The following is a 25,659-nucleotide window of genomic DNA, read 5'->3' on the forward strand; positions in this document are numbered from 1 at the left end:
CCCCCCTCAGCCCTCCTCAGCCCCTCCTCAGCCCCCCTCAGCCCTCCCTCAGCCCTCCTCAGCCCCTCGGCCCCACAGTGCAGCTCCGCTTCAGCACCACGGTCAGTTCACACCCACCTCTCCGCCCGGCCCAGTTTTAACTCAGGCTGCCAGGGCTCTGTGGTGACCCCATCTTTCCCAGGGACCTCCTCGGCCCCCTTCAGCCAACCTGGCATCCCAGGCCAGGCTGCGGGTGGACCGGCCCAGGCAGCACAGGAGCAAAGGGCCGTGGGACTTTGGGCAGGTCACTCAGGCGCTAAGACCGTGTGTGTTAGCTGTGATGGTGCTGCTTGGAGACTCACCCAGCTGTGGCCTGGCCTGGAAACCTTCTATCTGACAGCCCTGCCAGGGCACGGCTGCCCCTGCCCCCAAAGTCACTTGGGATGCTCTGCAGCCTCGCTCGGAGGTCCTCACCCCTTCCGCCTCCACCCACGTCATCTGTGTCCAGCCTTCCCTTGGGCAAGATCCTAAGAATGCGCTCTGGTACCAGGGGGCAGGCGGCGGGCGGGGGTGGGGGGGACTAGGGAGGAGTCGGGGCTGGGGGGTGAGAGAAGCCCACCGGCCCTTCAGAGGGCCGCACACAGCAGCCGTCTTCTTCACTTGTGCTATTCTGCTGCGTAAAAACACCTCATGGTCACGTAATGTCGTTGATGTCAGAAGCCTAGATAGAACAGGAGTCAGGGAGCCAGGGCTGCTGGCGGAGCAGAGCCGCACCTCCCTAAACCCCCTAAAAGGGGCTTCGGAGCGCCCTCCTCCTGGGCCAAAGGCCAAAGCCAAGAGGCGGTTTCTTTGTTGGGTGACTCCTGTCGAAACAGAGCTACATCCTTGAAACAAAACAAAATGAAATGCCCCCCAAAAAACCATTTTGTCAAACAGTGCCTTCAAAACACAGGCACAGCACAGGCTGTGCAAAGTGGTGCCGTTCCCGAAGACCTGCTGCATTATGTATCAACTTTTTGCAAACAGTTCTGCTCTTCCACACCAGTAATTCCACTCTGAGGAATTTATCTCGAAGAAATCAGAAACACTGTCAGAAACATACGCCCTTAGGAAACAGATTCATGTGCGGAGCTGTGCACTGAAGGCTTATTTATGATAGCAAAAAGTTAGAAAACTCTCCATGTCCAACAATGGGAAATTGCCTAAATGCATAATAAAGCAGCCATTGAGTGAGTAATAGGTATTGGTGCAAAGCAAGTTTTGCAAGAAGTTTTCAGCTGAGAAGTGCTCCTGGTGTTAGCTGAAGCGGGGGATCTAGGGGCCCCCCAGCTGGCGAGCTGGGCCATGAAAGGGAGGTACCTTGAATGAAATCCCCAGGTTTTCCAGGCACTGGTGGCTCACGCCTGTAACCCTTACTACTCGGGAGGCTGAGATCTGAGGACTGAGATCCAAAAGAAAAGTACATGAGATTCTTATCACCAATGAACTACGCAGAAAAAGCTGGAAGTGGCACTGTGGCTCAAGTGGTTGAGTGCTAGCCTTGAGCACAGAGAGGCTCAGGGACAGTGCCCAGGTCCTGAGTTCAAGCCCCAGGATCAACAGGGAAAAAAGAAAGAAAGAAAAATAAGGGATAGCACCCAGGTACACTCCCCCCCCCTCTCTCTCCCCAGATTAGAGTGCTCTCAGGGGCTCCTGGAACGAATGAGTTACATCTTCTCCTTCAGTATTTTCAAGTTCTCAATGCTGAACACATGCTTTTATAAACAGAAAAATACTTTGTGAGACCTAGGGCTTGAACTCAGGGTCTAGGCACTGTCCTTGAGGGGTTTTTTGGGGGGTTTTTGGTTTGTTTGTTTTTTGTTTTTGGCAGGCGGGGGGAGTGTTGTTGTGGTTGTTTTTTCTCAAGGCTAGTACCCTACCACTTTGAGCCATAACTCCACTTCTGGCTTTTTGGTGATTAATGGGAGGTAAGAATCTCATGGACTTTCCTGCCTTGACTGGCTTTAAACTGTGATGCTCAGATCTCCCCCTCCTGAATAGTTAGAATTAAGACATGAACAAGTATCCAGCTGAAAAACAAAAACAAAAAACACAATTTTCAGGAAGCATGGATCAAGGAGTTGTTTTCTCTGCCGTGCATTCAGAGGTACCAGGGTCCTTGCTCCATGTTTGCAAGAACTCGGATGGGGGCCCAAATCACCAGGCCCCTGAGTCTGTAGGCCATATGCTCCAACGGCTACCACAGGACTGGCCTCTTTCAGCCATCAGCAGGTCAGCCAGAACTCCATATGTCCTGATGACCCATCACCCAGCCCATGTTTTTGTTTGTCCATTTTGGGGCCTGAACTCTGGACCTGGGCTCTGTCCCTTAGCTCTTCAGCTCAAGGCGAGCATTCTACCACTTGAGCCACAGCGCCACTTCTGTTTTTTTTCTTTTTGCTTATGTGGTGCTGAGGAATCGAACCCAGGGCCTCATGCATGCGAGGCAAGCGTTCTACCACTGAGCCACCTTCCCAGGCCAACAGCCCTTGTTTTACAAGGAGAGATGAGACAGCGATTCCTTCCTGAGTTCTTTAAAGGCATTCCTCGGTATCTGCAAAGCCATACGGGTCCTCACCCAAACCTCCCGGCCCAGCCGGCCCACGCCCTGTTACAGGCACAGAAGGCCGTGGGGATGTGCTAGGCATTTGGCTTCTCACCTGGAGATGTGGTTTCCTACTTGATTGGGAGAATAAAACTGCTAAGAGACAAGTTAAGGGGCAGATCAAGATGCATTTCTGGTGTTTTCTCAGAAGTGAGATTTCAGAATGGTTTCAAGTGGACAGGTTGTAAAGACGAGAGAGAGAATGAGCAAAAACAGTAATAATAGTTTGCCCTGAAGGCACAATAAAATAAACTATATATCCATCCTAGCCTCGATGCCAGAATGCTAACACTGAGCTGGCTGGACGCGCCCCACACACCCAGCCAATCACAAGCTGCCTGCCTTCAGAAGCAACGTTTGAGGTGCTCTGGGAAGTGCGCCGTGCGTGGGTTCAACCAGACATGCCCCCCTTGGGGCTCAGGCCATTTCAGGGACTCAACGCTCATTTCTCGCCAACTCGAACTCTGTACTGTTACCATAATGGGGGGGGGGAGGGGGGAATCTTCCAAAGTTCAATTGGAATTTGTTTCCTGTTAACGTAGTAATAAAGATCCAATGTCAGGAAAATAGTTTCAGCGTGAGCAAGCTCGCACTGCTTGCTATGCAGTGTGGAGACCACCGTCCCCCACACACCCACGCCCGGCCTCCCTGGGGTACTGGGGGGACCTTGGTGGAAACTTGTAGAAACTTGTAGATTTTTCTGATGTCATCTGAATCATTTCATTGAGATGAATCTTTCTATGAAGCTGAAATCCATCTTTCATGGATTTTGACTAGGTTTCAAGAATACATGCTTTCCTGAAAACCTGTACGGGAGTTCCTCAAAACGAAAATCTAAAAACAGAACTTCCAGCAAATGGAGCATTAGTCAGCCACAAAGGAGGATGAATGAAATTATGTCACTGAGGGAAGCAGATGAGACAGGAGGTGACCAGACCAGGTTGAGATAACCCAAGCTCAGAAGGACAAAGGTCGCACGCTTTCTCTACACAGAAGCTTAGACCACAAAAATAAGCACACACACACACACACACACACACACACACACACACACACACACACACACAGAGAGACAGAGAGAGAGAACTTATTTGCAACTGGGTCTCTGTTTTTGAGGGATCTTGAGGAGAAGAAAAGAGACCAGTAGAGGGCGAAGATCACGTGTGGGACTAACTACATTGTGTCCGGGTGTCATGATGACCTCACTAAACACAGTGAAAACATCTTCAGTCTGAAGACGCACAGGGACCAAGGGACAGAAGCAGAGGTTGGAGTGGAGCGTGGTGAGGAGAGCCAGAGACTCGGAGAACACACATCATGCCTATACCCTCCAAAAGGACCACAGCTCTGCCCAGACCTTTGAGCTTAGACCCTGACATCCAGAACCGTTGAGATGATGAATTTAAGTTGTGTTAGGCCTTTAGGCTGTTAGCAGCATGCAGGAACCTAAGATACCATCGCCCGTCTATTTCCACTACTAATACATGAAGGTCCCTACAAGCACCCTGCCGACCCATGCCACCCACCATCCGAGGGGCTGGGCATGCCACGGCTCGGGAATGGTGCCTTCACCATCCTGGTGTCCCCCCAGGGTTCCCACAGAGCCCTTACAAAGAGCAAGCACCCAGCAAACATTTATCTAATTACCCAGAAAGCTAGTGTCAGGTTGTTCCCCGTGGTGAGACTCTCAAAACACATTTGTCACCAGGCCTATTTATATTTGTCCCGAGCTCGTCATGCATGATGGGAGGAGAAAGAAATGAGTAATTTCATTTTTCCTCTGAGGAAGTCAACATTTTTTTAGTAGGAAGTCAGCATTGTATTCACGAGCGTTATGGTCCTGTCCAGTCCTGCCTGCGCGCCCGCCCTGCGTGTTGGACCCGCCATCGCGGTCAGACATATGGGAAGGTTCTTTGACCTCGCTCCCTGACCCGATGAGTTTTCTTCTCAGTTGATTATATCCGCCTCTCCCCAGTTACCTGGATCCCTAGGAAAAAGAGATCTTTGAGAAGCATTATTCATGCTACCAGCCTTGGGTGACTGAATGGCAAGCAAACGGCTTGTGTTTAGATGACTGGAATCTACTCAGGATGGGCCTTTGCCATGGCAGTGTGCTCCACCCCCCACCCCGTGACATTTGGCAGCATCTCAAATATTTAGATGGGGTTCTACTGGCATCTAGTTGACAGGGATCAGGGTAAACTCTAATATGTACACAGCCCTTCTGCAGCCAAGAATTACCAGCCCTGCCAGGCACCAGTGGCTCATGCCCGTAATCTTAGCTACTCACAAGGCTGAGATCTGAGAGTCGCAGTTGAAAGCTAGCCTGGGCAGCCAAGTCCATAAGACTCTTATCACCAGTTAACCAGCAAAAAGCCAGAAGTGGAGCTATGTCTCAAACAGTAGAGCACCAGCCTTGAATGAAATAGCTCAGAGACAGTGCCCAGGCCCTGAGTTCAAGACCCGGGAATGGAAAAAAAGAAAAGGAAAAAAAAGCTTGTTTAATAAATAAATGGCTATGAAGCAGGCTTCTGAAGCAAGGCTGTGCCCTCGAGCTCAGGTGTGTGTTGGGGGCGGGGTGAGATGCTGGGCCTTCCAGCAGTCCCTACACCTGCATGTCCAGCAGGGATCTAGAAGGATCCATTGGGTGCTGCCCAGTACCTTAAGTCACTAAAGCTGGGAGTTTTACCTATTGATGATGGATTCTCAACTGTCAGTAGAGGAAATAATTTGAAAACATGCAGAATAGTCTGGAGAAACCACAGTCCATATTACTGTCACAAAGTCGACTAGAGAGCTGTTGAATATGCATGAATCTGATGGGAAGAGTCTGACACAGGCGCCTATGGCTCTGTCTGTTTCTTCCGTCGAAGTGGGCGGGTCCCCGGCTTCTCCAATGAGGAGTGAGCTCTGACAACGCCGGTCTGTTTTCACCCTGTTGAGAAAAAGCCCTTACCCCTGATTCTTCATTAGATTTTTTGCCAAGTGCCTTTTCCCAGTTCTCTGGTGTTCTTGAGCGGAAGGGAACGTACAAGCAGGCTCCGCCTGCCTATCCATTTCTTCGCATCATTTGTGATCTCAGGTAATTGATATTTGCTGAGCAAGGGCTCTCCTGCTAGGAGGAGAGTGTTCAGCAGTTTGGCTGAGAGGGAGTTTTATTGCTACCATTTGCTGCATTTCTTCACTCATTCGTGCATGCCTTTGTGCATAATGCCCCCTCCTCGTTCCACAAAACAGATGAAATGGAGCTTTATTGCTGCGCATTCACGCTGGCATAAATATTAAATTCTGTGCAGTAATCACTTGGGCTCCAGCTATAGTTAGTGTGGAGTTACTAATGGCTAATGCAAAGCTTCATCTCCCAGCAGAAGTTAACATCCTCTCCTCTTAACTGGGGTTTGAATTACACTCCTTTGCATCTGGCTCTTGGGTGTCCAGCACCATCGCCTTTCTCCTTGCTGACCTTGCAATGTCTGGACATCTCCAGGCATGCACAGGAGCTGCAGTGAGTGAGAAGCTGGACGGAAGCCCAGAGCCTGAAGCTCCTCACGGCCAGGCCCCGCTTTGTCGCTCCCGGTAGCACATGGGTCTTCCTCCGTGATCCAGGGCACCTCCCCGGCGGGTCCTCTTTCTGCGGTGGACTTCAGGCAGCAGAGACCAACTCTGGAAATGCAGTCTGAAAACAAAGCACATGAGGAGGCTCTGTGGGGGTGACAGGCTGCCACCGCCATGGTCCTGGGAGAGGCGCAGGTCACAGGGACATGCCCGGCCCAGTGCTCAGTCCAGGACAGGAGTCAGGGGCCAGAGGCTCCGTGATGCCCAGAACAGGGTCAGCTGCCTGCCCAGGCTGACGAGGGAAGCGCATCTGAGGTGTTTTTGCTTAAACAAAGGGAGAAGAAATGTCGGGATGGGTGGGAGAGAAAAACTGACTGTTTCCAGGCTGGCCATTACTCTCCATGTTGCTGGAATCTTCCCTCTGCACATGCAATTCGCCTTAGCATCATCTTCCAGGTACAGTCTTCCACTCTGCTGAGTTCATCATGTTGCTTCCCATGAAGCTGGGAAAGCCGAGACTTGCCTCCTTTCATTTTTTAATAGACTTTATTTTTCATTTTTTAGAGCAGAACTGAATAGAACATTCTGAGGTTTCCCATGAGCCCCCTGTCCCCCGCGCAGGCGCGGCGTCCTCCAGTGGAGGGGTGCCTTGGTTGTAACGGGCAAGCCTTCATCAGCACGTGATTGCCGCCTGCGTCCACAGGGCACACCGGGGCCCGCCCGCAGCTGTCCACGCTCTAGGTTTGGCCAAATACATCATGGCATGCATTATATTCTCCTAGCAGATGTCCCAGGGCCATAAAACTCCTCTGTGCTCCAGACGTTCACCCCCACCCCGATGCTCTATCCCCCTTCCCGCTCAGCCCCAGAACCGGCTGTGAGGTATCTGCCCGTCCACCCCAGCAGTGAAAAAAGGCAAGGATATGAGTGTAGTTAGAAGAGGAAGGCCACCATCGCAGCCCAGCATCGCGGCCGTGTGGCCTGCTGTCCGTCACATGCACTCAGTGTTTATCCTGGCCTATGGCCCTGTCCACTCTCAGGCCCCGCCTTCCAGCTCTGAGCTCATTGGATTGGGTGGCAAGTGGGCGGGATTTTGCTTTAAAAAAAAAAAAAGTTTACCATGAATGTAACGGCGAAGAGTTCTGCTAATTTTCATGCAGTAGTGACAGATGAATCGTTGACTCGGTTTTACTGCGCTGTGGTCCCCTGAGGAAGGCCAGGTTCCTAAATCACCCTCCTGACAGGTGCCATATTTCTGAGTCCTGAGCCACGCTGTGACCTTCTGGTCTCACAGTAACGAGAGCTGGGTGCCGTGCATAATCAAGGGGACGCATTGAGTGTTTTAAAGTGTGGGATGAAGCCGAAATCAGAGAGCAGTGTCCGTCTGAGTCTGATTAGCAGAACCAAGGCCATCAATCTCCCACCGTCCTGGTGCGAAAAGTGCCGACTTCCCCTTGATGACAGGATGGTGAGATCTGAGCCTGACAGCCAGCCCGCGCAAGACCAGCTGCGCCTGCGACTTAGCTCGAGTCCACCTGTGCAGGAGGCTCACCACTGTCCTCCACCCAGGGCCGCAGACGCCTGGGAAGGTCACCGCCCTTCTCAGAGACCCCAGACACTAGACTGCTGAGCCGGGATTTGTGCAGGGGTCCCCGGGACCCTGTCCAGGCTGCCTCTGATGGAGGCCCCTTCCTGACATCAGCTCACCCAGGACTCCTGTGCCTGCAATGTTCTCCCCTCCCTGGACTGTATGTTCTCCCCTCTCCTGTCCAGTGAGCGCCCCACTGCCTTCTCCTCGGAGCCTTCTTGAGTACCCACCGAAGAATCGCACACCCCCAACTCTCCCTCCCCCACCCCCCTTCCCGGGACCGTCGTCCAACGTGATGGCTTTCACAGCTCTGCAAGTTCTTGTGTTGTTTGCTGCCTGTTCTCTTTTGCCTTCTCTCTCTCGCGCGCGCGCGCGCGCTCTCTCTCTTGCTCTCACACTCTGTCTTTCTCTCTCCTAGAACATCAGGCAGATGAAGACAGGAATGTCCTGTCCCCTCTGCTTTCGTACATGCAGTATTCAGAATACCTAGGACTTAACCGCTACATGCAGAAAGGACGGACGCGTGGATAGATCCATGGACAGGACTGCCTCGCTTGCCTCACCTTGGGCTGGGAAGGTGGCTCAGTGCTAGAGCGCTTGCCTTGCATGTAGGAGGCCCTGGGTTCGATTCCTCTGTCACCAGGTCCACCCCGCCTAGAGGAGGAGGTAGATGCATGAAGAGATGCTTTGAGCCCAAGAGCCTCGACAACAGAGACGGAGAGAGAAAGTCACAGTCAGGGAAGGACCCGCAGACAGACCACGCACAGGATGTGTCGGTCAGGGAAGGACCCGCAGACAGACCACGCACAGGATGTGTCGGTCAGGGAAGGACCCGCGGACAGACCACGCACAGGATGTGTCGGTCAGGGAAGGACCTGCGGACAGACCACGCACAGGATGTGTCGGTCAGGGAAGGACCCGCAGACAGACCACGCACAGTATGTGTCGGTCAGGGAAGGACCCACAGACAGACCACGCACAGGATGTGTCGGTCAGGGAAGGACCCGCAGACAGACCACGCACAGGATGTGTCGGTCAGGGAAGGACCTGCAGACAGACCACGCACAGGATGTGTCGGTCAGGGAAGGACCCACAGACAGACCACGCACAGGATGTTGGGGCAGAGGCAATAACATCAGCGAAGGCACAGAGGCTCCGAAGCGCTGGAGCTGCTCCCAGAGTGCGTGAGCCGAGGTGGATAGAGCCTGATCTGCAGGCAGCGGAGAGGTCCCACAGCCAGGCTCAGAAGGGGGCCGGGGTCTATCTGAGAGAAGAAGCTCATGTAGACACAAGACAGGCATTGGGGGAGAGAGGGTGTCCTGGACCAGAGGGGCTGACAGAACTCAACGTAGATGGATGCTAGGACATAAGAAGGGAGAATGGCGAGGGTTTGGTGCTGGGCCATCTCCCCAGGTGGGAGACGGTTTCTGGTCATCCCCAACCATCTCCCTTCGGTCTCACATGCTTCATTCCATCTGTACCAGAAGCGTTGGGCTCAGAGAAGCCCCTCCAGGGCCTGTTGCTGGATCAGCTGCAGCAAAATCCCATGGAGGATTCTAGAAGGACAGAGCCTCAGGCCCCACCCTGACCACCAGACAAGAACACCAAGGCTGGGGCCTGGGAGTCTGTGTCTTATTCTGGGTTCCACCGCATGGACATCAGATGAAGGCTTGTCCACCAGGCACTGTGCAGGCCAGGCAGAAGCTCCAAGTACCGTCCGGGTCAGCTGACCCAGTAGCCTCTGTCACACACCCGTCTGTGGCACCCCCTTCCCAAACGTGCACTGCACAGCCCTGCGGGAGGGGAGGGGAGCTGTCTAGGGCACAGCATGGCTGGTGACAGGGTGTTGAATCCACAGGAGGACGTGGATCTAGAACATTCTAAAACAAAGGCAGTTGTTTCCAATGTTATGAGGACCTTACATGGGTAAACCAACAACAAAGAAATGGACCAGACCATCGGGTCTGGGAACACTTGGAGAAGGACTAATTTTTAATGCATGTTTCAAAACACTAATTTTCCAGAGGAGAAAAATCAAGTTGCGCCATTTATAACCCGTCATCTGCAATGAGTCGGAGGATATTTCTTTCTGTGTTGTCAGTTAACCTTCCAAGCCAGTCAGAATACAAAGCAGGCGGCTGGACCATAAATCAGCTCTTGGGAGCTGATAAATGGATATGAGGCAGACCCTGCATCTGCATTGGCTCTGGGGACATAAATCGACTTCTCATGATCTTACTTTAAAAAAAAAATGATCCTGCTGATGTCAGAGAGCAATTCATACAGCCATTCTTTCCTGGCTATTTATTTTTCTCACCTTTAATGATCCCCCTCCCCCCTCTCTCTCTCTTTCTCTCTCTGCATTCACTCTATATTGTAAAATGTCACATGACATGTACGAAAAACTACCAGGATCTCCGTTTGCATCTGCCTGCCAGAGATAATTTTATAACTTTTTTGCTCATGCATGCGTAACAATCACGTGAGTAAAGACTGGCATGATTTATTAGAATCAAAAAGAACCAGGGAATATGGTGTCACGTCTTTGGTATCTGGACGCAGAAATCAAGGGTGGGAGCCAAAGTCAAGCCCTAAAGGTCACAGGCCAGGTTTGTGGCAGGAGCGAGGCATCATCTGGACTTGGGGGAAACAAACGCTGCCTAGGACCAGGGATAAGCCAATCCTGCCTGGTTCTGGAGCAGACATTGCCACCTGGAGCCAAGCCCCAGCACACAGGCTCCGAGCCCCCCAGCGTTCCGATCAGCTAATGCCAAGCAGGCAAAAATGGGAAGGCCGATTGGGTTTTGCTCATTTTGTTTTGCCTTAATCTTGTAAGCCATTTCCTTGGACATGTTGCTAGATAGCCATCACCTTCTGTCCGTGTGTCTGTCACACAGGCCTGTGCATTGCTACCTGCCCTCAAAGGCAGGCTGCCCACACTGAGCCAGCAGACAGTCTATTTGGCAGCGTCAGGTGACGATGTGAGGGATGGGAAGAGCCAAGAATACGAGGAAACTTGTGTGAGGAACTCTGAGAGATGAAATTGTCTCCCCAGGATAAAGCAGGCTCAGAGCAGCTGCCAGAAACAAGCCCTGAGCCTGGGACGTGAGGAGCGAGCACTTCCTGGGATTGACAACTTTGGGCGAAGCAGAGGGATGGGGAGTGGTGGAAGCAGCCTTCTGCTCTGCACCCTTTCAGAGGCGGGCTCATTCCCTTGGAAGGGAAACTCATTTGTATAACCCCACCCATAGTGGGCGTGCTACCCTGTGGAGGGAGGCTCATTTGCATGGCCCCACCCACACTGAGCAAGCTTCCCCATTCCAGGGGGCTCAGGGTGTGTCTGGTCTCTGATGTCTTCCCCACAGTTCCCGGGCAGGGGCCCAGGGCCTGGACCAACTCCCGCTTTCACACACTGAGTCTATTTTTCTGTATTTCTTTGCCGTCGATTTGGCTGAAAGCAATAGCTAAATGATCGTTGAGAGACATTTGTGAAGATTTTGCTTTTAATAACTGCCCTCTCGGGACTTAGGAGTAGGGGTGGGGTAATAGGCTGGGTGGGCAGGAGCAGTTGTTAGAATATGCAGGAAAAGTGAAAAAGAGATCCTGCTCCCAGCCATGTGCTGCGAAACGGACCCACAGCACATCAGACGCCGTCCACTGCGTGTCTCGAATCCGGGCCCGCAGCCCCCTTGTCATGGGAGGAGTTAGAGTGTCTGGAAGGAACCAAGGCTTGGTCCATCTGAAGGTCCATCTGAAGCTCAAGCCAGGCATGGTGGCACACACTTATAATCCCAACCATGCTGGAGGCAGAGGAGAATTGAGGTTCAAGGCCAGCCTAAGCAAAAAAGTCATGTGAACTTATCTCAAAAAAAAAAACAAAAACCCACCAAGCTGGGCGTGTTGGTATGTGCCTGTAATCCCAGCTGGTTGAGAAGCAGAGGGAGAATAGCCATACACTAAAGCAAAAAGAACTGGATGTGGGCCGGGCGCAGTAGCTCACGCCTGTAATCCTAACTACTCAGGAGGCTGAGATCTGAGGATCACGGTTCAAAGCCAGCCCGGGCAGAAAGTCCATGAAACTCTTATCTCCAATAAACCAGCAGAAAACTGGAAGTGGCGCTGTAGCTCAAGTGGTAGAGTGCTCGCCTTGAGCTGAAGAGCTGAGGGATAGTGCTCAGGCCCAGAGTTTCAAGCACCACGACCGACAAAAAAAAAAGAATTGGATGTTTGGCTCCAGCGGTAGATCATTTGCAGGAAGAGGAGGCCCTGAGTTCAACCCCCTAACTCCTCTCCTGTAGGCACCATGCCTAGGGAAGCCAGCAGGGAAAGAGAGCCACACCAGAGGCCTACCAAAGCCTGTCAAGCCCCCATTCCTTCCTCCTTCCCACCAAGAGAAGGAAGACGGACAGCCTTCGGCTCAGAAAGTCCTTCCAGGTTAATACCTGACCCGGCCTCTAGCCCATCAGCCTCAACTTCTGACATCTACCGCCACTCCCTCCACACCCCCTCCCCAGACATAGCCAAGGCTTGGCAGGAGCTCAGAGCCGCTCTGTGAGCCGCAGCACAGACCGAAATGAGCTCCGGCTTTAATTTGATTCTCTTCTCCGTAACAAGCAGTGTTCACATTATAGACAAATTGCCCAGAAACTCCAATTTACTAAGGCATCTGCATTTCTCAGGCCTAGAAGCAAGAAAGATTCCTACAGCATTTGTGTGTGGAGAGGTTTATTTTAAATAAAACGTCAGCACGATGCAGTGTCTGGCCACTTGGTCCAAAGAGCTGATTTGACAAAAGTGCTGAAAAGCCAGAGAGTGGAAAAGCTGAGGCGGGCTGGGCGGAGCCTTGGTCCCAGTGTGTCCGGACCCAGCTGGCACCCAGGGCGCTGCAGCTCTTAGTTTGGATTACGTGGGCACTGGGAGATGGTGTGGGCCCACCGAAGGCCGTGACAGATGGAGTGCCTGTCTGTGCCCTCTGCCCTGGTCTTGATCTGAGGAGCAATGGCTGTACAAGGGGGGGTGTGGGACACAGGTCCCCCTCCATGTGGGGTCTGGGGAAAAGGCCCCAAATAAACACAGAGAGAGAAAAAAACCACTTTAGTCCTGTGTAAGCACAAAGACCATAACCGGGTGCCCGATTGCTCTGTGTGTGCATGTGTGTATGCGTGCAAGCACACGCATGTGTACATGTGCCCAGGTACTGGGATTTGAACTCAGGCCCTTGTTTGTTCACAACTGGTACTCTACCACTTGAGCTATGTCTTCAGACCAGCTTTTTGCCGGTTATGTTAGAGATAGAGCCTCATAGACTTTTCCACCCATGCTGGTTCTGAACCTCGATCCTCTAGATCTCAGCTTCTCAAATAGCGAGGATTGCAGGCATGAGCCATGGGGAGACACCTGGCTATGTGATTGGTTTGGGGGGTTTTGGGGGGGTTGTTTGTTTGAGTCCAGTCGTGGGGCCTGAACTCTGGGCCTGGGCGCTGTCCCTCAGCTCTTCACCTCAAGGTTAACGCTCTACCGCTTGAGCCACAGCACCACTCCTAGCTTTTTTCTTTCTGCTTATGTGGTGCTGAGGAATCGAACCCAGGGCCTCATGCATGCAAGGCAAACTCTCTACCACTGAGTCACCTTCCCAGCCCACGTGATTGCTTTTTAAAGAGGAAAAACAGTGAACTATGGACCCTGCAAAACCACCCGGGCCCAGCCCCCCAGCCCCAGCTCTCCCTGGAAAGGAGAGGCAGGCAGCCTGACTGCTCACGCCAGGCAGAGGCCGGTTCTGAGCTCACACCTAAGCCTTTGTGCGGTGTGACTACCCCGCAGCACAAGGATGTGCTCACTGTGCGGTCACACCGTAGCGCTGTGAGACAGAAATAAATAAGCGACACAGAGGAACGCTGCCGCTTGCTTGCCAGCGGGAAAAAGTTAGATCCTTTCACCCCCTTTTTTATTTATTTTCTAAGCTGGGTTGAGTAATGAGGGAATGGAACATGGTCTATCTGGAATTTTCATGATTGTAAATCTGTGGACCCACCGCACACCACTCCTGGATTTGCTGTGAACTTGTTACCTGAGGATCCAGGGTGGGGGGAAATGTGGCCCTTTTTGCCTCTTCCCTGTGAGAGTTCCACTGAAGGAGACGAGACACGGGTTCGCTCGCTGAGCGTTGCTGTCAGGCCTGCCACGCGGCTGCCACGCGCTGGCGAGCGAAGCCCAGCCTTGCGCATGATGAGCCCAGACCCAGGCTCTGGAATCCAGCCTCAGCTGGGCTGCTTTGGGACAAGTTGCTAAGCCTCTCTGATTTCCAGCAACCTCACCTCCCCAAAACAAGGATGATTCCAGAAACGAATGTGGTGGTGTTTACAAGAGCTGCGCACAGGTGCTAGTCTGTGATTGTTGTAGTCAGCTTGTTGCTGACGCAGCCTCACCTCTCAGCCTCTGCGGTCACGTGGGCCTCTCCGGGCCCGTGAGTCTCAGATCCACCTCCGCCTTCCTCTCAGGACACTTGTGATGGGGTTTAGGGCACCCCCAAGCAGCTCAGGGTTCCATTTCCAGACCTTTAGCCGGATCTCAGAGCAGGCTCCGGGAGGAGGGGGGCTCTCTCCCTGTGGGGGCTGGCATGGCCATAGCTGCAGCATGCTCATCTGGAGACATGCGGTCCTGCGGCTGACCAGCCAAAGCTGGCGGGCCGGGGCGGGGTGTGCAGGGACCTCACCCGCCCCCCAGCCGTCCGTCCTCAGAGACAGAGGCAGAGAAACCCCAACAGCAACCTTCCCATTCAGAGAAACCAGGGCTGCGTTCAGCGCCCACCCCCCATCCCGGCAAGGTGTCTGTGGCTGACTCCCAGCACTGAACAGATGTTCCTCAGCCCAGACCCCACGCACGCATGCGTTCTCAGCGCAGCTCTGCGTGTGGCTGCCGGGCCGTGGCTGAGAGGAACGCGGGCGCGGGCGCGGTGCACGTGCGGGAGTTCTCCCATGCTGGCGTGTCTGTCCTCTCGCTTCCTGACAACCTCCCTCTCCATCTTCCCAGCACCGTTGCTCTCCGTGAGGTCCAGGGCAGGTTCTATTGGGGGGGGGGGTGCCCCACCTGCCCCTCCCACCTGAACGTGGGCCAGGCCCATCTGAGGCGGTTAAAAAACCAAAGCTGGACTCGGCGAGGGGCAGCTCCGCACTCCCTGAGCTGAGCATCAGCCCTCGCTGGCTGGACAGCGGCGGAAGCTGGCATGAAGTCTGGGCCTGTGCCACGCTCAGGAGATTCCAATGCCAGCTGCTGTTTGGGTTTTCTTCCAGGTATTCTTTGTATAAGGACCCAGCGGGCTGGCTGAGCATCAACCCCATCAATGGGACCGTGGACACCACGGCCGTGCTGGACCGAGAGTCCCCGTTCGTCCACAACAGTGTCTACACCGCCCTCTTCCTGGCCACCGACAGCGGTGAGTGCTTCAAGGACGCCTGTCCGGGCGCTCTTGTCAGGCTCAAGCGTATCTGGGAGTTTCTGATTCTTGGGGTGCACGCGGGGCGTCGGGGAGTGGAGGCAGGGAGGCTGCTCCTCGAGCACACACATGGGGGCTGGGACATTCCTGAGCGTGAGGACGCCCAGGCCGCCATGGAAAGGCGAGCGCGTCCAGCATGCTCGGGCAGTGAGCTCAAGCGCCCCCCTCCATGGTCAGGCAGGAGCCTGGCGGCCGCTCGTTCACTGTGGGGCTCACGTGCTGCCGCCGCTAGAAAGCCAGCAGGATCATTCCTGGGAAGATGAGCGGCCAGACCCCGCCCTCAGACCTCTATCACAAGCCATAGGAACTGTCACCTGCCCCAGTGGGGCTCTGGAGAAAAAAGCTGGGGCTGAGAATAATCCTTCTGTGACCCAAAGAAAACTCAGCCTGCAGTGGGCCTACTGTCCAACTCTCCAACACTAATACCAGATGAAGAGATCAAAAGCCCGTGTCACAGATGTCACAAGGAGCAAAATGTCCCTCAAGAAGCACGTGCTAGACAGGCTGGCACTAATTACTATTCAGAACCATCGTGAGGAATGATCATCTAGAACAAAGCCCCAAAGACGGAGAGCAAAAAGAACATGAACTTGAAAGACTTCGTAAATCAGAGTAACTCTGGTTGGAAGGCTTGTTTTCCTCTACTCACTGGAAACTTCTATGGTGTTTAATCAGGGAAAGACAACACTTTGTTAGATCCAAGTTAATCGTAGAAACTGGTGCCTCCACTTTATCCAACGTGAGCGTTTGTTTTTACTAATTTCGTTCCAACTCCATATATTTGAGATAATGAAAAATAGTACAGACTTTTTTTTTTGTCATTTAACACCAGAGAAGCTAAATCTTTCCTGTTGGTTTTTTTCCCAAGCAAGGAGTCACTTGGGAATCTGTGCCAAACCATGGTGATAAAAAGAAAGGGTGAGAGGCAGGCTTGACCCAGGCAGGGGCCCTGAGAGGGCAAGAAATCAGAAACCCTTGTCAGAGTCATGTGACAGGCAGGAAAGTGGAGGTTGCTCCTCCCACCCCATGGCCACCTGCCCCTGAGGACCAATACCTTTCAAAGGACAATGGGAAATCTCTTGGGGTCTCCCAGGGGACAGGGACCAACCAGAGGCAGCAAGCTCTCCTCACACGCCCACTTCTCATGGAAGACACTGAAAGTACAGGGAGGTTGGTGCTGGGAGCTGGACTGGTTACCTGCAAATTGCACAGCCGGCTCCTCTGGGGTTTCTCAGGGCTGAGATACTCAAGGGTCACAAACTCCACGCCTATCTAGTGGTTCACGCCTGTAATCGCAGCTACTCAAGAGACTGCAATCTGAGGATCAAGATTGGAAGCTACCCCAAGCATACAAACCTAGGTGCTCTACCATTTGAACCATGCCTCCTGCCCTGATTTTTGCTGGAGATAAAGTCTCACAGACACTCCTGCCTGGGTTAGCTTTGAACCACAGTCACCCAGATCCTAGCCTCCTGAGTATCGAGGATTGCAGCCAGCAGCGCTAGCCTGTTAGCAATTTTAATGAGCCATAACTTACCCGAGACGATCGTTCCAGTCTAGCTGAAATGAATTTGTTTTGCCAACTCAGAGCAGGCTGTGGAGCTGAGTGAGGGGTGGGCAAAGCCTGACTCCTGCAGATGAGAACGACGTGGCCTTCGGCGTGGCAGGCCAGCATTTTTCTCCTTAGAGCTGAAAATGGTCCTTTGCCTTCCGTGGTGTGTATTTTCTAGAAAGGTTCAGTCTGGCCTTCAGCACGGAGAAACCCCTGTGAAACATTTCCACAGCAGAGAAATGCCACCCTGTGTCAGGAAAGGGGAGAAAACGATAACCGTTACAGAACTATCAAGCCAGAGAGAAAGTGTTCTGGAATGCAGTGAAAGGCGGTCCCTTGGGAGGTGCGGCCCGTGGGTCGCCAGCACTGGGCAGAGCCCAGGGGCGCTGTGCGGCTCGGCTCCTCTCCCAGGGGTCAAATGCCGGTCGCACAGGGGAATGGGAGCTGAAGCTGGCCTGGTGCCGGCTGCTAGGGCCCCCTGGGAAGACCTGACCCGCCCAGCTCAGAGCTCACCCAGCTCAGAGCTCGCTCTGCTGCCCAGCGTTCCTCCCATCCCTCCTCCCGTCCCTCCTCCCATCCCTCCTCCCGTTCCTCCTCCTGTTCCTCCTCCTCCTCCTGTTCCTCCTCCCGCTCCTCTCCTCCTCCCCCTCCTCCCCCTCCTCCTCCTCCCCCCCCATCCTTCTCACCTGTCACATCTTTCTCACCTCCCTATCGTGTTCAGAACCTGGACAGGTTCAGCAATCAGTGATGGTTACATGTTACCGACCAGGGCTGGCCTCTGCCTGAAAAGGAGTTCTTTTTTTTTTTTTGGGGTCCGGTTATGGGGCCTGAACTCTGGACCTGGGCGCTGTCCCTCAGCTCTTCAGCTCAAGGCTAGCGCTCTACCACTTGAGCCACAGCGCCACTTCTGGCTTTTTTCTTTGTGCTTATGTGGTGCTGAGGAATTGAACCCAGGGCCTCAGGCATGCAAGGCAAGCGCTCTACCACTGAGCCACCTTCCCAGCCCCAAATGATGCCACCATCACCAGTGGTTTGGTTTGATCCAAACCAGCACCCTTTGCATAGGAATTCCAGCCAGCAGGGACACGTTCGCCCCGATGTCCCCACCCCACACCAGCATTCTGAAGAGAATGCAAACAGAAGGGGATGTTATTCCTCGCTGCCTCTTCCTGGCAGTCATAGAAACAGGAGTCTAGGTAGAGTGCTAGCCTTGAAGTGAAGAGCTGAAGGACAGCACCCAGACCCAGAGTTCAAGCCCCACAACCGACAAAAAAAAAAAAAAGAAAGAAACAGGAGTCTAGATGAAGTCTTCCTGGGTCTCCTAGCTACTCAGAGGAGGCTGAGGTCTGGAGGACCACAGTTTGAGGTCACTGTTGGGGGGGGAGTCTACTAGACTCCCTCTCCAATAGCCAGCAAAAAATTAGGCTGGAGACATGGTTCAAGTGGTAGAGCACCCACCAAGCAAGCCAAGCAAGTATGAGACCTTAAGTCCAAACCCCAGTACCAACAAAAGAAGAGAGGATGAGGAGGGAGAAGGGGAAGGGGGTTAGAATAAAAAGCCAAAGTCCTACTAAATTCAACAGCATTTTCCCACACAGAGTAAGTATGTTTGAGTTTGTCAGTCAAAAAGTATGAGTCATCAAGATGATACACAGGGGTACAGTCAGGATAACAGCGATACAGTCTGTGCTTGTGATTCTTGTGTGTGTGTGCTAGTACCCGGACTTGAGCCCGGAGCCCTGTGCTCTCCCTTGGCTTTTTCACTCAAGGCTGGTGTTCTACCACTTGAGCCACAGCTCCATTTCCATGGTCATGATTTTCATAGGCTAAGATGTCTCCCAGCCCAATCTGTCTCTCCCCTCTGCCCTCCAAGAGATTGGTGTCCTGAAAAGCCACAGATTCAAAAGTGACATGCTGTTCAGCGTACATTCAGACTGATTAAAAGACAAAGCATGGTACTTAGTGCAGATGATTGCTGAACCACTGAACACAAACAGCCCCGCGCTGGGGCTCAGAGGGGACCCGAACTTCAGAAGAGCAGAGTCAGGGTCTTGTTTTTGCAGCAGGTCAACCAAGAGTTCATTGGTGCGGGGGAGAAAGGAAGGTTGTCAATGTACATTGATTCTACCTAAAAGATGCTGGTTTGGATAAAATCAAGTCATTAGTTTCGGAGCCCTAAACAAGTCTTATCTCAACTGTTACATTAATTGAGGGAGAATAAATATATAGCAAGCCCAGACATCATTCTGTGTTATTTCAAACACAGCAAAGTATTAATCGGGCCGAAAATACCAGCTACAAGTGTGTGTGTGTGCGCGTGTGTGTGCATGTGTGCGTGCGTGCACGCGCGCGCGCGCACACGTAGTGAGATTTGAACTTAGAGCCTCACATTCTCACTTAGCTTGTTTGGTCAAGGCTAGCACTCTACCACTTGAGATACACTCTCTCTCTCTCTCTCTCTCTCTCTCTCTCTCTCCCTCTCTCCTGCCCCCTCTCTCCCCCTGTCCCTTTCCCTCTCCCCCTCCCTCTCTCCCCTCCTATCCCCCCCCCAAAGCTTTTTGCTAGTTAAGCGGGGATAAGAGTCTCTCAAACTTTCCCGCCTAGGCTGGTTTTGACTATGATCTCAGTCCCCTGCATAGCTGGGATTACAGGCGTGAGCCACCAAGCATTCCACTGAGGCTACAGTTTTGTCACTGAAAAACTGGCCCTCGAGGTCTGGCGAGAGCGAGGGAGAGAGAGAAGGGTGGGAGGGAGGGAAGGGGGGGCAGGCTGTGGTGAGACCAGCACAGATCGCAGGATGTACCAGCTCCCCTCCTCCCTGAGCCTCTCAGCATCCCTGTCTGCAGAGTGAGGCCGATGTCACCGCTTGTCACCAAGACCCAAGCGTGGATGGAAATCCCTAGCGCCTGCAGGGTTCAGAACGTCCCGCCCAGCTGCCCGCACCGGGGCGGACTGACTTCTGAGGATGAGCTGACAGGATGGTCCTTCAGGGGTGAACTCGGTGTCTGAGACCGACAGGGAAATGCCCTCCGGGGCCGCGCGGGTGGGCATCTGGGCACAGGAAAGCCACGGAGCCCTTTGCACAGAATAGGCCACCGCACCCATTAGACAGTCAGCCAGAAAATGCCTCCGTCTACTCCAGGGGACAATTCAGGGAGCTGGCCTCTGGCTGGACAGCATCCATCCACCTGACACCACGCGCTCCGCACCCACCGACCGCTCAGCCATCTTACACACCACACTCCTCCACCTTCACGGGAAAGAAATGGATGTGGGCATTAAAAGGCCACCAGCCGTGCCCACGGGGCAGTGCAGTCACCTGGAAGTGCTGCAGTGCGTCCTTCTCCCTGGAGAGCATTGCCAGCCACCAGGCCCCACGCCAGCCCACGCACGCCCTCCACAAGGCGGCCGCCCCAGCCTTCCCAGGCAGTCCTCCTGGGTTCAAAGCCCCCAGGAGCTAGCCACCCCCCCACCCCCGCCCCGGGGCCCTGGCTGCCCAGACTGTGGGCCCCACCCCTGGCCTGGCCTCCTGGCTGCCTTCCTGTTCACCTGCACCCCCAGGTTCAGCCAGCCACCCCACTGCCAGCACCCCCACTCCCCCACAAGCACAGGACAGGAGTCTCCGAAAAGGACTATGGACAGAGGGAATGAAATGAATCTGTCATGTTTAAACATGGCCTCCTGATCAGTTCCGCCCACTTCTCTATTCCCTCCTACGTCAGCAAAACCACAACCAAACAACATCCCAAAAAGTCCAATCAAAGATAAACCAGCAGCCCAGCCTCGGATTACTGCGTCTCCCAAGAGAAGTTGAGTCCGAATGATGTGGCGTCGTTCCCCACAGGTGTTACCCACAGGAAGCTGGCTTTCCGCTTTGTAAACTTATTTTTCTGCCAGGTTATATTGTATTTGGTTTGCTATTAATTTTTTTTCAACAGATATGCTTTCTAAAATGAAATTATCAAGATCTCTATTAACAAAGCAATAAAAATGCTTATGAGTTAAAAACCATGGGGGTCTGGGCTCCGAGACACATGGAAATGAGTTGTAAGTCATTAGGATTCTGGGAGACAGGGGATAAACAAAATCATGAACAGGGGACCCTCAGCGAGGGGAGGGCGGCTCGCTCTCTGCAAAGACACGGGCCAGGCTAGAACCGTCTCGTGCAGCAAAACCTCTGCCCCTCACGGGCTCCCAGCCCCCACCGAAGGCTCAACAGAAACATGGAACGGGGAGCAGACCATGACCCCCCCAGGCCTCCCACCCTACACACGAGCCTCACCACCCAGCTGTCCCGGGCCCGCATCTGGACACGACTCCTCCCGTGTGTCCCCAGACTCAGACCTCCAGCTTCCTGCTTCGCCAGCTCTCATTTCTCACAGTGTCTCTGCATGCACACTCCTGCAAGCGACGGGAACATGGCCTTGAACACAGATCCAGCCCAATCCCAGCCCACCGCTCAGGAAAGTCCTAGCGCTCAGACTCCAAGGACCTCAGGGGGCCTTCCTATTCCCTCCTCCCCCCTCTCCCTCCCTCCTTCTCTCTCTGGTTTTTTGTTTTGATACTCAAGGCCTAGGTACTGTCCCTTACCTTTTTATGTCAAGGCTAGAACTCTACCACTTGAGCCACAGCTCCACTTCTGGCTTTTTGCTAGTTAATTACAGGTAAGAATCTCACAGACTTTCCACCCTGAGCTGAGTTCAAACCTTGATCCTCACATCTTAGCCTCTTAAAGAGCTAGGATTACAGGTGTGAGCCACTGGTACCTAGCTGCTGCTGCTGCTGCTGCTTCTCCTCCTCCTCTTCCTCCTCCTCCTCCTCCTCCTCCTTCTTCCTCTTCCTCTTCTTCTTCCTCTTCCTCTTCCTCTTCTTCCTCATCTTACCTTCACACTGACCACCTCACCCACTGCCCCTTCATGCCCCTACTCCATTTGCACGGCTCTGAATTTATTAATTTACTACATTATAGAAAGAGAAAGGAAGAAAGAAGGAAGGGAAGGAGGGAGGGAGGAAGGAAGGAAGAGAGAAAGAGAGAGGACGGAGAAGGGAGGGAGGGAGGGAGAAAGAGAGAAAAGAAAGAAAGGAGAGAAAAGAACTGAAAGCATTTTTAATCCCCATATAACTTTTGGATTTAATATTGTCTTTGTGATTATTATTGCAATTATGGTTATTGTAAAGAAAATGAAAAATACAGAAAGGTATTATTTTAATGTTAATTGCCTGGAGAGATAATCACCACTTGGGTTTAATATATTCCTTGCTAATCCTTTTCCAATCGCATATACATTTTTTAAATTAGAGTCATCCCACGTTTCCGGCTGTGTCTATTACCAACAAGGTACACAGCTTAGACCAATAGCTTCAGAATAACGCAACCCGGAAGCAAAAGCTCAGCAGTTTTTTGGCTATGGGAAAATACTGTTTGGTCAAGACTCTGAATCAAAGAAAAATTCTGGAGATGGAAAAACACAAAGAAGGGGCTGGGAAGGTGGCTCAGTGGTAGAGCGCTTGCCTTGTGTGCATGAGGCCCTGGGTTCGGTTCCTCAGCACCACATAAGCAAAAAGAAAAAAGCCAGAAGTGATGCTGTGGCTCAAGTGATAGAGCGCTAGCCTTGAGCTGAAGAGCTGAGGGACAGCGCCCAGGCCCAGAGTTCAGGCCCCACGACCGGGGACACACAGAGAGAGAGAGAGAGAGAGAGAGAGAGAAAACTTGTCCCTGCTTCTCATCCCTCATCCCCTCCATGGTCAGAATCCAAACAATGCAGGAGGGGGTTAGGAGGGGGGAGGGGTAGAAGGGGGGTGTAGAGGTGTGGCTCAGTTCATAGAGCACTAGCCAATGAGCCAAAGCACCAGATACTGAGCTCAAGTCCTGGTTTCAGACTAAAAAAAAAAAAAAAAAAGGAAAGGAAAGCAATGCCAGGAGACCCTGTGCAGCTTGGGTTTCTCTCGGGCCCTAGCTCCCTCTGCAGGCCTCCAGCCCTGGGGAGCTCCACTTGGAGTCCAACATTGGCCACCATCTGGGCTTCCCTGGTTCCGGATGGGCTAAGAGTATCACGTGCTGACAGGATTGAGCAGAGAAAAAAAAAAAAAAAAACAGCAAGCTGGGCACTGGTGGCACACACCTGTCATCCTGGCTACTCAGGAGGCTGAGATCTGAGGATCGCAGTTCAAAGCCAGCCCGGGCAGAAAAGTCTATGAGTTAGCTATCTCCATGTAATCACCAGAAACCCAGAAGTGGAGCTGTAGCTCAAAGTGGTAGAGCACTAGGCTTGAGCAAAGAAGCTCAGGGACAGCACCTAGTCCTTGAATTCAAACCCCCACAATGAAGGAGGAGGAGATAAGCGTCTCATGGAGTTTGCTGCCTGGGCTGGCTTTGAAACACAGTCCTCAGATCTCAGCCTCCTGAGTAGCTGGGATTACAGGTGTGAGTCACCAGCACCAAGCAATCATTATATTTTGCATTACAACATGGGATTTTGAATGTGACATTCCCTCTCCCCAAAATCAGGGTGTAGAGAAGGTTTCCTCAGGAGATTTTTTGCCTCCTGCCATTTTTTTCCACTACCCAAGGAACCAAGCTCATTTTGCTGACTTCAGAGAAAGACATCACCAGCTGGCCTGAGAATAACACATGGGAAATTGAAGACAGAAGTATAATTAAGTCCACGAAAGGCCAATTCTTCTGGCCATATTTCAAATGCTGGTAATGTCTTCCCATCCATTCTCCCAAATGACTTCACTTCATAATGTATTCAGGGTGGGGAAAAAATACACATAATGGATTCTTCTGAGATATTCAATTAGTTCGATAAAAAGAGAAAAATAATTTTTCAGTGACGAAATTCAGCCAGATGACTAGAGCTGACAGTGAAAAACCCAACTTCAAAGCATTATGCAGTTGCTGAGTTCTTGCTCTAACAGACCTTGGTGCTATGGCGCTGGTAGAAACAGCCATCCTGGGGTCAGAGGCATTGCTCAGTCTGTAGAGCACTGGCCAATGCACAGAAGCAGCAGGTACTGAGTTCGAGGCCCACCTTAAAAAAACAAAAGGAAAAGAAACAGCCATCCATCTGATCCACTCTTGCATCCACGTGCATTTCTATTTTCCGTAGGTATTTACTTGAATGTTTACCTTGAAACCTTCTTTAGGTGTTAATAAATATACTAAGTTTCCTCCAGGCTACTCTCACTACTCGGGGAAGGGCTCCCTGCCTTCCCTTACACCCATTTCTACCCTCCGACGGAAACTTCTTCCCCAGAAAGACAAGGAGACCATTCTCCCTGCAAAGCTGCATGGCTTCCCCTGCTCACACGTCTCCTCTTCCAACTCATCTCCCCTGAGTCTTCTTCACAGCCCCCTTGAAGCTTTGGGGGTCTCCCAGGGCTCTGCCCTCTCACCTGGGGTACATGTTTCCAAAGCAGCTCTGCGTTGGTGACCCCAGACCAAGTGTGGGTGTCCCAGGTGGGTAACGATCTAACACTGCAGTGATCGTGAAAAGCGACGTGTGTGGGGGTGGCTGGGGTGTTGGGATGTGCTCACTCGCTGAGAACGTCGACCCAACATGGTACAGCACTGTCATTTGACCGGCCCATCAAATCCTTATCAGGATAAGTCAAAAGACATGTTTGCATCCATGACCTGCAAACCCGGCTCTAACATTTCTAAGTTAAAGCTGGGCCTGGCTTCGGCACTCGAGAGGCTGAGACTGGTGGATTGTGAACTTGAGGCCATCCTGGGCTACCTAACAAGACCCTGTCTCCAACAAACCAAAACAAAAGCCTTATAAGCCAATGAACCCCATACGAAAATGCAAACTGTTCAAACGGGTGCTGCTAGCCCATGCCTGTAATCCCAGCTACTCAGGAGGCTGAGATTGAAGCCAGGCAGGGCAGGAAAGTCCCTAAGACACTCATCACCAATAAACCACCAAAAATGAGTGGGAAATGGAGCTGTGGTTCAAGTGGTTAGACTTGAGCCAGAAAGCTCAGGGACAGCACGTAGTCCTTGAGTTCAAGCCCCAGGACTGGCACCAAAATAAAGCCATCTACCACCGTTGGTCCTGTTTGAAAGTGTGAACGTGGCACCAGTGCTGGGTGAATACCCCGCCCCTTGCACCAGTACACAATAAAGTCTTTCCCATCCTGCAGGCAACCCACCGGCTACTGGCACGGGGACCTTGCTGATCACCCTGGAGGACGTGAATGACAACGCCCCGGTCATCTACCCCACCGTGGCGGAAGTCTGCGACGACGCCAAAAACCTCAGCGTGGTCATCCTGGGGGCATCAGACAGGGATCTTCACCCAAACACAGATCCCTTCAAGTTCGAAATCCAGAAGCAAAGCGTCCCCGACAAGGTCTGGAAGATCTCCAAGATCAACAGTGAGTCTGCCCTTAGACCTCCTGCCGGTGCTGCCTTTCCCCTGCTGCAGACGTGCTGCAGGGCTCGCCTCTCTCTCTTTGGAGAGGGAGTTGGAGGTTGAGACGGGCTCCTGCTGCCCCCCACTCCCCATCCTCCTGCCTTAGCTTCCCAAGCGCTGGGATTACAGGTATGCATTACTGTGCCAAGCTTTGAATATCTTTCCTTCCCCCCCTCTGTGGTACTGAGGTCTAATGTCAGGGCCTCATGCTTGCTAGGCAGGTACTCTACCACTGAGCCATACCTCCAGCCTTTTTTTGTTTGTTTTGTTGGTCGTGGGGCTTGACCTCTGGGCCTGGGCGCTGTCCCTGAGCTCTTCAGCTCAAGGTGAGCGCTCTACCACTTGAGCCACAGCTCCATTTCCATGGTCATGATTTTCATAGGCTAAGATGTCTCCCAGCCCAATCTGTCTCTCCCCTCTGCCCTCCAA

At 52.7% G+C, this 25,659-nt stretch overlaps 1 protein-coding gene across 1 annotated transcript in view; it reads left to right on the forward strand.

Annotated features, from left to right (window-relative positions):
• Positions 1–25,659, forward strand: part of Cdh13 (cadherin 13) — a 739,646-nt gene that overhangs the window by 702,162 nt on the left and 11,825 nt on the right. The window contains exons 11-12 of the mRNA XM_013013008.1: positions 15,056–15,198; positions 24,959–25,192. Of these exons, the coding sequence (XP_012868462.1) occupies positions 15,056–15,198; positions 24,959–25,192 (377 nt within the window). The remainder of the gene's footprint in view (positions 1–15,055; positions 15,199–24,958; positions 25,193–25,659) is intronic.

The sequence above is a fragment of the Dipodomys ordii genome, unplaced genomic scaffold, assembly GCF_000151885.1.
Source record: "Dipodomys ordii isolate 6190 unplaced genomic scaffold, Dord_2.0 Scaffold18, whole genome shotgun sequence".
NCBI lineage: Eukaryota > Metazoa > Chordata > Mammalia > Rodentia > Heteromyidae > Dipodomys > Dipodomys ordii.